This window comes from Osmia bicornis, unplaced genomic scaffold (genome assembly GCF_907164935.1).
Source record: "Osmia bicornis bicornis unplaced genomic scaffold, iOsmBic2.1, whole genome shotgun sequence".
Lineage (NCBI taxonomy): Eukaryota > Metazoa > Arthropoda > Insecta > Hymenoptera > Megachilidae > Osmia > Osmia bicornis.
Window position 1 is genome coordinate 405,858 of NW_025791458.1, and position 12,043 is coordinate 417,900.

General features: G+C 42.5%; 2 protein-coding genes across 2 annotated transcripts; both read right to left on the reverse strand.

Annotated features, from left to right (window-relative positions):
* Positions 1 to 2,990: 2,990 nt before the first annotated feature.
* On the reverse strand, positions 2,991 to 3,335 carry LOC114882092. The gene has a single exon (XM_029198971.1). The coding sequence runs from the start codon at positions 3,333 to 3,335 to the stop codon at positions 2,991 to 2,993; it is 345 nt and encodes a 114-aa protein (XP_029054804.1).
* Positions 3,336 to 8,937: 5,602 nt separating this feature from the next.
* LOC123989260 lies at positions 8,938 to 10,801 on the reverse strand. Its single transcript, XM_046289981.1, is given in 1 exon segment — positions 8,938 to 10,801. A coding segment is annotated over 1 exon segment (1,164 nt). The 3' UTR covers positions 8,938 to 9,637.
* Positions 10,802 to 12,043: the final 1,242 nt, after the last annotated feature.

Sequence of the window (12,043 nt, forward strand, 5' to 3'; positions counted from 1 at the left end):
GCGGGATGATTTTTGGGGAGGGGATGGGGAATAGGAAGGGGGCCTTTTCTGGCAACGGAATAGATTGGTTATCGATTGTCGATCTGCCGGTGTTCGGGGTCGATGGGGCTGGCGGATCTCCGGCTGTGGCGGGTGGACTGAGGTCTTCGGGCTCGGCGACAGATGGCTCCGGGTGGACGTTTGTATCAGCTGCTGGGCCGCTTCGTCTCTTTTTCCAAAGTCCCATGTTGCGTTTCCTCTCTGGAAGGGTTGCAGGTCTGTCGCCGGCCTCAGAGCTCCTTTTTGCGGGTGATCCTTGGTGCCTCCTTTCCGTCGCCTCCATCGGCCCGACACCGGCGCGCGGGGGAAAGGGGTAAGGTGTTAGAAGGGTTAAGGGTCATTTTTAGGTGGGATGTGAGGTGGGAGAAGCGCAGCGATTGTAACGGGGGGGGGGCACAGGTGTCACCACGTTGCAATATGTATATACAGGGTGTCCCATTTTAATCAATAAATGCGATTATCTCAAGAACTATTCGTTATTTGAAAAAATGTTCCATAAGAAACTTACTTTGTTTCGAGGGGGACGTAATCCAGCGCCGCTATTTTGTTTGTAAGTGTACGCATGAAGGACATATTTATTTTTATTATTGGAATTATATAATTTTTTATGCACTATTCGATACATTTCGGTATTTTGAATAAAAATGTATTGACCTATTTATGTCGAAAAACTATTATTTTTAGGATGTAGAGGATAATGATAGAATTGCAACACCTTATATCTTACATTTTATTTTTTTAAAACTGAAAACAGTCGAGCAGCAAACATTGAATACATGTCTACAAATGCTCGAATACATTAGCGCACACATCAATACATTTTTGAATGCGTCACTTAATATCAGCTTGAACATTCATGAATATTTCCAGAGTAACACCTTTGAATGCATTAGATATTCTCTCTTTCATATCTTCAATACTTGTCGGTTGACTGTCACATTTTCCAAGCACCATAATCGTGTCGACAATTTCAGTAGGCAGATAATCACATATTTTGCTTGCTGTGCCCAACGATACTGGTACGATAATGAGAGACCTACGTTTGGGACATCGATATATTTGTTTATGTTTTGATGACCGCTACGCGGAACCGCATTTACCTCACTGATATGTACAGGGTGATCCTCTCGCTAGGGGACACAATGGAACTGGTGACAATGAAATCCCTTGACCGCACCATGAAGACACACAGAGTCGTCTCGGCCCGGGTAGGTCCCCAATACGGACCTCTTTATGGTGTGGTCAAGGGGTCCATTGTTGCCAATGTTCCTTTCTGTCCCCTAGCGGGAGGATCACCCTGTATACTATGGATACGAGATTTCCATAAGCCAACTGTACAGCGGTTGAAGCGAATTGAAGGAGACTTTATTCGCCAACGCCGCCACCGTTCAACCGATGTATTAAAGGAAATAGTCAATCAGTGGTAAGATATTTTGAGTACCGCCACCGACGAGAGACTGTCGAAAAAAGAGACAGTCTCTCGACGAGGGTACCGCGGATGATCGCGGGGTGAGGGGAAGTAAAGTACACCGGTTGAACGATGGTGGCGCATCACACCAAAACCACCTTCAAATCGCTTCAAGCATCTCCAATCCATAGTATACATATCAGTGATTTACCTACTTTTCAAAGAATACTACGCGAGTGTACACTTACATACTTAATAATTCGCAATATTAAAATTTAACCACTGGACTATATATGTATATTCTCATAGTCCATGTCATTCTTGTCTTGAGAACATCTTCTTACTACTAATCTTGCCTTAAATCTTCCATCCTCTTTTACTTTAAATACCCATCTGTTTGTGAGTATCTGTTTTCCTTTTGCTTGGTCTTGATTTACATAAACCCATGTTTGATTTTTCATGAGAGAATCCCTTTCTTCTTTTATGGCTTTCTGCCATTGTTCTTTGTCTCTTGAGTTGACAGCTTCATTAAATGTGAGTAGAGCTTCATTCTTTTCGTGTTCATCTTCACTTGAGAGATTCATAATATAATCATTAAATCTCTCTGGTAATTTTGTTTGTCTTCTTGGTCTTGGTATTTCTTCATTTCTTGGTATTTCTTCATTATTTTCATCTTCTCCCCCGTTTTCTTGATCTTCAGGTTCTTCCACATTCTCTTGATTTTCTTGTTCTTTAAGAACATACTCTTCTACTTCTTGATAATTTATGATATTTCGGTGTTCTTCTACTGGTTCTGTGTAAAACATAATGTCTGTGAAAATTACGTCTTTGCTTATGTACGTATGTATATCTCCTCTTCTTTGGCATCCCATAAACGGTAACCATTTGGTGCATAGCCAGCTAACATGGCCTCTTGACTTCTACTTTCTAGTTTCTTCAGGGGTTTGACAATTTTTGAAAAAACTTTTCTTCCAAACACTTGCAGATTTGACAGATCAGGTTTTCTATTCAACCATTTTTCTGCAGGAGTTATATCCATTCCTTTGGTTGGGCTTCTATTTGCCAAGTAACATGCAACTTGGACTGCTTCACCCCACATTTCTTTTCCACATTTGGCATATATTTAATAGAGTCAACGTCATTCTTTCACTTTTCCCATTCAGTTGGGGTGTGTATGGAGTGGTGAAATCTTGTACTATACCTTTATCTTTACACCAGTCAAAAAGAAGAGCATTTTTAAATTCACCTCCATTGTCACTTGTTAGTTTGCTTGCTTTCAAGTTGAATCTTGCTTATGCTTGTTGTACATATGTCTTGATACATTCAAAAACTTCATAGGGTGTTTTGGTTTCCAGAAGATACACTGTGCAAAGATGTGTATAGTCATCCAGCAAGACTATAAAATAGTTCATGTTGTCATGGGTTGGTGGATCAATGGCTGCACTAAGATCTGTGTGGATTATTTCTAATGGGCGGGTTGCTCTTTCTCTCACAGTTTTGAATGGTAATCTCACTTGTTTGGCTTCTGCACAGATTTTACATTCTATATCAGTCCATTTGTCATTGAAGGATATCCCTGTTTATCTTCTTCCAGAGATAATCTTGAGATAAGATTATCAAGAGTTTTATCATCTGCTTGTGTCGAATCCCAAGCACTACTAAAATACTGCAATTTTTCAGGAAGAATTGTTAAAATTTTGGACATTAACATGTTTTGAGAGATTTCTTCATTTAAACCCTTCAACTTCACCACAATGTTTTGTAACTCACTGACATTCATGTGTACATCTTTGGCTTTATCAAACTTGAAATTGTAATAATCTTGCATAAGCAGCTGTCTTTCTTGTTCAGTTTTCTTCTGATAAATCTTCTGTAAAGCTTCATACATTTCTTTGGCTGATTCGTTTGTCATTAAATGAGGTTTAACTGTTTTGTCTACGGTCCCTAAAATGACATGCTGAGCCGTGGCATCCTTAGTCTTCCATTTACAAGTAAACCTACGGAAGTGTCAGACTCCGATTTTCCTGAAATTTGGATATGTTATAATACATGAAAAACTAAGGGACACGTATTTTTTTTTATCGGCGGAAAAACACATTTAGGGGGTGAAACGACCCCTCGAAAATGGGAGCTAAAATGGTAAAATTGCGATATCTTTGAGACCAGTGAAGCGATTTTGATGATTTTTGGTATGAAAGTATGTTTCGATAGAAGACGAAAATCGGCCTAGGTATGTTGGAAAAGGAGTGAAAAGTAGAGGGTGAACTACCCCTAAACTGACCAATTTCTTTGCCCTCGTACACTATACATCTGTCATGTCCTGTAAGCAGCTGCGCACAATATTGACGAGTTTGTCCGGAAAGCCTCTCTGCCTCATATTCCTGATGACACTGTTCCACCTGATGGTGTTGAACGCATTTTTTACGTCCAACAGCACCATGAGGGAGTGTCGTCCATCTTTCCTTGCTTTCTCGCAGTACGCCATCGTCAGTCTCATCGCATCAAGGATTGACCTACCCTTCCGGAAGCCAAACTGATTAGGTGCAAAGTTATTTTCTTTTAGGAAACTACTGTTTCCCTTTCACCGCGTGTTCGAAGATCTTTGCAACGCACGATATTATTGTGAGTGGTGTATAGACCCTTTCAGCACGCGGTGGTCGCCTTCTCCTTAGGTAGCAGGACCAATTTACCGGTCTTCCACGCCTCCGGCCAATACCCTCGGTTGTAGCAGGTACTGTAGATGTGTGTTAACCATTTTGATACTTTCAGGCCGATCTCTTCAGCCACTGCCGACGTGACGCCATCGGGTCCAGGAGCCTTCTTCGTTGACAATTTAGATGCGATTTTCTGCACCTCCTCCTGCGTGATGACCGTATTCCTAGGTAAGTACTCGTCTTCTTCTGTACAGTCCGTTTCATTTTCCAGGTCACTTATCATTTCAGGTTTTAATATGAAAAGTTTCGCTACTATATCGTCCACCTCATTCACACAGAGGACATTTGGCTTTGTAGCTCTATTTTTTAACGTCCTAGTGACCAGTTTATACGGTCTACGGTCCATATATCAGCGTCAATACCCTGCAATAGTCTGGCCCAGCTGTTTCTTTTGGATTTCCTTATTTCTACATTGCCCAAAAGAAATATGGCATAGAAAAATTTTAGGCAAAAATTGGCCATCTTTGACTGACGGTAACTCCGCGAAAAATCATAGCAAAATTATGTTCTTTTTTTTTAAATTAAAGCTTGAAATCTCTACTTTAAGATACCATAGTTCGATTTTACGTGTGATGCATCCCTACCACTGTAATACCTTAAATGTGAGGGCATGTTTGTTATGTTGAAAATTATAAAGTTTGACGGAATGCATAGACGCGCCACATTTTTTTTCGGGGATACTGTTTGCAGAAACATAAAGTACGAACCTTCATCTTCAATTTCTAAAAAACAGAAAAGTCACTGCCATTTTTTTTTTCAAAGATACAGCATTTTAAAGTAACCCTTGCATTTATGGTATACAGGGTGTTACCTGTAACGTTACTCACGATTTTTTACCCACTTGCAGCCATCTGGCAAAAAAAAGTTTAGAACAAGAGTTGCATGGTATGAAGTGCACAATAAATATCAGTAAAAAAATGTCGAAAACAGTTTATTTTGGTGGCTAAATCAAGGTCATCTTGGGTTTTATGAATAGGAACACATATTTTTTTTCTACAATATTGTAGAGGACATCGAGAGCTTTTCAAAACATTTCCATGAGCTTATTTCGGTTGAGTACTTTTCGAGATATGAGTCGATAATATCTGGTCGATTTTTCTGGTAATACTGATTATTGCTATTACTTGAATTCAATTGAAACAATACTGATTGACAAGGGTAAAGATGCTTAAGCTATTTTACAAAATGTGAATCGATCAGAGCGGATATTTTTCCTTTGATTTACAGTTGGACGTCGAACATAATTTTAAACGGATTATTGAAATTTAAGTGTAAGACGACTTGCTCGGCTTTGTAATATGTTACGAAAATTAGCGGGGTTTGGCCGTGAGGTAACGACCTGAATGGAGAGACTCTCACAACCCCCGAAAGGGCTTTACAGGTCGCCCCTGATAAAATATCGTAGTCGAACAATCGTCACACACGCAAAGTCGCGATAAATCAGAATTCGGAATTTTAGAATAACGTATTATTTATAAACGGTACCTGAACGTAAAAATCGAGACGATGTAGAATGGAGAGGCTCTCATAACCCGAAGGCTTAATAGATCACCCGTTTTGCCTTGTTGAAAATCAATGATAATGCCGTGCTCGACGAATTAGTAATTGACAGGCTTACCGTGAAAATGTAGTATAAGATATACGATAATAAATCGCTATTGGTTCGTTGAATGATCGCTGTTGAACCTGGAACACCAAGAGAGAAGATAGAGTCCTTGTAGCACACACACTCGTCGCGCGCCCGATTGCCCTTATTGCGTCAAAGAAAAGGAAAATCTAAATGAGACGATCACAAACGATTACGATTTTTTAGAAACGAAATAATTATAAACGCGAGTGAATTTAATACGAGAAATACGCGATCAAACGGAATAAAAACGAAAGAGAAAAGATAGTATTTTAAGAGTATGAAAAATTAACGTGCGCGTCACTGAGTCTTTGCAAAGTATTCCGAATTTCACCCTCGCGACACTCTGCCTAATTCATAGGTCTTGCCGCGCAGCTAAATTACGCGAAGTACTAATACAACTCTATCTCTAAACGCACGGGCTCCCGTCACGACTTACTCGATTGATCGACGAAGTCAAGACTCAGAATCGATCGCGATCCTGGTCGGAAGGGCCCGTCGCGAGGATGATGTCCTGCGTGGGGACATTCCAACAAATCATAGCGCGTGACGACAGCGTCGCGTGCGTCGCTATTGGTCGAAGACGCGTGCTAGCTAAATTCCTCTAGACTATGTTCTTTCTCTCTCCTGGTGTTCCATCTCTGTCTAACGGCTTTTCGGTGTTTCTACGCCGTAGATTTTTCTGGAATATTCCATTTCTCGCTTATAGTTTCGATATCAGATATAAACGAACATCAGCAATTATTCAAATCTGAACTAATGTTTAAATCGAAACCGTTCAACAATAAGGCGAATAATAATGAATAAAAATTATATCAATCATACTATTATGTATTAATAATTGATCGATCGGCAATCATACGATTTTCACTAGCAGTCGGCGTAGTAGATTAACGTTATCCGTAATTATTTGTTCATAAATCGCAACGCGAATTTCGCTGGTACGCATGTTGTAAACATTCGGTGTTCTGAATGAAATTCTCGACTATTTAGCATATTCTTTGATTATTAAATCGGATATTCGCCATTACCTTAGCAGTGTAGTTAGTTCTAGAACGTTCTTACTATTTGAAAATTACCGTTGGGTCTTGGTTTCAGGCAAATTCTCGGAATTCGATACAAAGACTTTTATTGCCCCGTTCGACCCTTCGCCCCTAAACAGTCTTCGAACGCTTGCTAACGCTTGCTTGCGAGGGTTCTCATTCCTCGCTCTATCCTTCAAACAACATCCGAATTGCTAGTTCATTTCGCGTTTCCATTCCAGCATATAATTCATGCATACGATCGGATTAGGGACCGACTGGCGCCCACGCGTGGAAAAGAAGAGAGTATCGGTTGAAATCCAAAAGATAAATTGATCTTTACGCTTTTGCGCAGTTAACCTGAGGAGACCCCTATAATGCGAAGCACTGGCTAACTGCGCAGCGAACGCTGTTTATGATACCTTTCCTCTGTCGAACCCGAGTTTTTGTGTAGTTCGAAATCTGTTACTACGCAGTTGAGCACGACGATAGTTTCAAGGAGGGGTAATAACTGAAGAAAAGAATTAAGAAATGTAAGGAGAATAAAGGATAGAAAAGACAAAATAGAATAATTATAAACTCAAACTCTTCCCTGTGCTTCTCCCACATGAAGAAGTCTCTTATAACCCGAAGGCTTGATGAGAAAACACAGAGTTGAGGAGGAAATTGAAAAAGATGAAGTAGTAATTCGCCCTCCCCACGTCCCTTACATGAGGAGACTCCTATAACCCGAAGGCTTGATAAGGAAACGTGAGGCGGACAAATTTGTAAAATTTTCCAGACGTAACAAATCTTCCCCCCTTAAAACCATCGCCGTCCTCGGCGATGTCAAGGGTTCAGCTCATCGCTCACGATAATAATCGCGGTGTGCTCAACCTAACGCAGGATTGGCTCGTAGACGCGATCATAGATAATTTGCACCACCAGGCTACCCCTGACCCGCGCCCGTCGATTCACGCCCGTCCCGCGCCCGTTGATCCTGCCGACCGAGAGCCGCAGTATCGCACGTCGTCCTTGCCTTCGCACTATGTCGGTGATTCCAGTAAGGGTGCGTTCTGTGATGCCCAAGCACCCCTCCATATTGAGTGTTACCAGATTTAGACATCCTTGGGCAGCCGTACAGGCGTCCTCATCTGTAATGCCGATGGAGTCGCGGCAGTTCACTTCTTCCAAGGTAGCGATGCTGCCCAAGACCTGCGCCCCTACCGTAGGGTGCATGTTGTTGATGTGTATTCTCTTAAGCGCTGTCAATCCTTCCAGAGGTTCCAGCGCGAATTGACCCTTGATATTTGAGCATCCGGAGAGATTTAGCTCCGTGAGATGCGCCAAGTGCCGTCCTATGTGGAGCACGAAGGTGTTCCCGACCCATCCGCAAAACATTGTACTGAGTAGCCGGAGATTCCGAAACGCTTTCGGTACGCTAGTTGCAGCCTCGGCCGGCCCTATTTGCAGGACCAGATAATGGAGTGGTTGGTCTGGCGGGACCTCGAATTCCTCTTCGGTGCCCGCTGGTTCTGGTTCGGGGACGAAGTTAATGTCACAGATCGTTAGTTCCTCAAGGCTGGAACGTATGGCGATGTTCTCGATCAAGGCTTGAAGCGGCTCTTCGGTGGTCAGAGCGGTGCACTGTGCGAGCTCAAGGCCGACGAGCGAACGCGCGGCTCGTAGGAAAACCGCCACAGGTGCCGGAGACAGCAGCTCGCAATTCCTAAGGCGCAGACCTCGGAGTGCCGGCGTCAATCGCGGCAGCGACGCCCCCGCGAACTCAGTACCCGTGGCACCAAAACGTTCGAGTTGCGCCGCGGCCGCGAGCAACGACGACAACTCCGGGTCGACATTACCCAAGCACGAGCCTAATTCTAATTCCCGCAAGGTGCCTACTGAAGCTGCTAAATCTCGCACCGCTGATGGGCGCAGCAAGGTCCCAGGAAATTTATCCGCACCAGGTTCGGACAATTGCGAACGACTATCCCCAACACCTGAGGCCGCAATCTCCCCACGACCCTTTTATCGTCGAGGCGCAGGTCAGTGGTATACGCACCCAGCCGACGCACAACCCAATTTAACATCTCGGTGGTAATACGTTTGCTTGCCCAGGAGGCCTGCGGCCACCGCCAGTCCGCGAGGTCCAACCTGCTGTTGCCGGCATAAGAGGCCAAGGATCCCTGTCTCCACGCCCGATTCACGCATTCCATGCGCGCGCGGTCTGCGAACGGAAGGTAGCGGGCAATCCTAGCGATGACCTCGGTAGGGAGTGGTGACGATGTTCTGGGTTCCCAACCCGGAAATGGAACGGCTCGGTCCCTGGGACGGATGAGTTTGGCCTCATGCCAAGGGTCGGCAAGGGCGGCCCTGACCTTTCGTTTGTGGAAAACCGGTCTTCGTCTTCCATGGCATCAATCATTGCCTCCGTGATTTTAAGCAGACCCAATGTATCTTGCATGTTAAGCGTTGGTATCTGGATTTGCTGGTCGGATGTCGTTCCCAGGTTAATAAACTGATCCAGATCGTATGGATCCTGGGCTTCTGGCTCCGGCATCGGTGGGATGACCCAATCGGTTTCGGTGTTCGTTTCCACCTCGGTCTCACTTGTGGGGGTGTACTACATTGTTCGAACGGTCCTGACAACGCATTCCTCCACAGGTTCTGTGGTGACGGTCGCTTTTCCATTGCAGCATAAGGCATCTTGGTTAAAATTGCGACCAATAAAATGTGAAAATCCAAGATTGCCTAGAAGTGTTGTCAAAAATTTAAAATTTTGTGTACTACCAGTGGACGCTCTTTATCCGCAAACTTTCTTCTGATAAATTTCATGCTTCGAAAAACATTAATGCCTACATCCCAGATATTGGGGTTTTTGCAGTACGGACCCAACCGATTGACTAAAAACCTGCGCGCAATACTTCACCTTCATTTTCCTAATTTTATCAACTACTACATGCTTTGCAGTAAGCTTCTTCAGAACTCGGTCCTGAGAAGAAGCATTACTGCTATTAATAAAATATAAATCTTCCACGTGTGACTATTTAGCCACACGTGGAAGATTATCTGCTAAATTGAATTGCAAATCTTTAGTCAAAAGATTGTTCCGCATGCACTTTAATAGGTGCGGAGGATCGAAGAGCGGTACGATTTCATTTTCATCAATTACAATTATATCATGCCGTAATGGATTCGACTGCTGAAAGGCATTTTTCTTCGAATAATCTATTAGACATTGTATTGCCTTACAATTCGTGCTGCCTTGGTCACAAGCTGAGGCTACAACTACAATGTCGGCCTGACAAGCACGGCGAACTAATTCTTTAAACATCCTAACGATGATCTCCGCGAAAGAAGTACCCCTACAAAAACTATAAGCGACAGGTTGCTTCCAAGGTCGCACTCCGTCTATGCCTTTGAACATCCACACTATGGCATGATCCGCGATATCTAAAGAACGCGAAAAACCGGAGTCTACAAATCCTTCAACTATGTCCATTGAAGGACTGTAGACCAGTGACGGCGATAACTTAATTTCGTCGAAAAGCAGAATAGCGTAACTGCTTTTCTCATTTGGGAAGAACTCGGACCGTTCTTCGAGTTCACGGAATACGTTGTCGCAGATTCCAGCTCTTAGTGGAATGTGCGACAATAATTTCCGAAGCGTTTCGATACTTGGCAAAAGAAATAATTTTGACAAATATCGGAACGCTTTTGGGCTTTGCTTATAAATACTTAAAGCTAATACCTTTTCCTCTTCCGTGAAGCGTTGTCCATAGATGGGTTTTCCCACGTTGCGCATCTGGGCGGAAATCATCGCGTGCAGGGGTGTAGGCAAGTTTTCCAAAACTTGGCATACACCTACCTGCACGAGATGCTCTATCTTCTTGATGCGGTCCTTCGTTGACATCTGCCGCCGCTTGCATTGCCGCGCTGCCTTCAATACCGCTGCCACGGCGCTGTAGATTCGTTGCTGCAGGGACTTCTCCACGATGTTGCCCTTCAGCATCTTCAGTATATTACCTGCAGAAGGAAACATACAATATAATTACTCTGAAAGGGATATATAAAGTTATATAAAGTAATATATAGTTTGCATGTGTATTACTGTCATGTATACCGTATACACAGTGTAATTTACACATGCAAACGATTAATATCGACAGAAGGTATGTACAAACTAGGGTGGCGCACTGAGCTCGACCCTACATGGAGGATGTTTAGTGCCTTCAGTTACGAGAAAGTGTATCCGATTTGGAGTACATCAATCTTTGGCGTCAAATAATGCACGTAAGAAATACATAAAGTAAAAGTTTCAGTTATATGCCTGGCGTTTTTGAACAAACTATGAAATATCCGAATTATTTTAATATTATATCAACTTTGGATTGATATTGCCTGGGCATTTTGTACCGTGACTGCTTTTCATACATGGCTAGTAACATGTACAAATGATAAAAAAAAGTAGAATGTTAACAATTTCCTTTCAGTAAGAAAAAAAATTGCGTACATTTCTCTTATTTTAGGATATGAATGCGACAAGGAATGTGTAATGGAAGTAATTGAATTGCACCGGTTTTAATCAAAAACTTCAACTATTCTTTTATTTTTTGATTTTATTCTGATTCCATTTATTTTATCAACTGACATTATTTGATTGGATGTTGCTTGATTGGTACTACGGGGCCTTCCTGATTATATGCGTTATTTGACCTTATGTGATGATTATCTGATTTTGATTTGTTAAATGTCAAATGTTATTTATTTATTTATTCGGCCTTTGTTCTGTTACTATTCCCTTATTCCGCTGGTTGTGTATAATCCGTTTATCTGCGGCGCGATATGTAGCAACACAATGCGTTCTACAAACTGCGCAGTGTGCGGATCCTATTCGGTTTGATTCATTCGACTTCACTTCATCTCACTTTCCTCATGTTTTATAGTTTGTATTATATTTCATTCCACTCTATTTCAAACATATGATTATATATTTATATATAATAAATGATAATCGTAGTACTGTTTATTAACCGATTAATCCTTGATTTTCACTCGCCTGAAGTCTTATTTGTCGGCCGGTTGCTTCTTACAATTACCTTTTAGATCCAACGTGTAGATTCGGTTGCCAATATTTTCGGTGATGGAACCTGAAACCTCCTTGGTACGCGACCCTGCTCGACCTTGGGCTCGCCGAGCTCGGCATATTATTTCGCTACTTCATTATGTAACCACCACTTCTAATATACTCTGC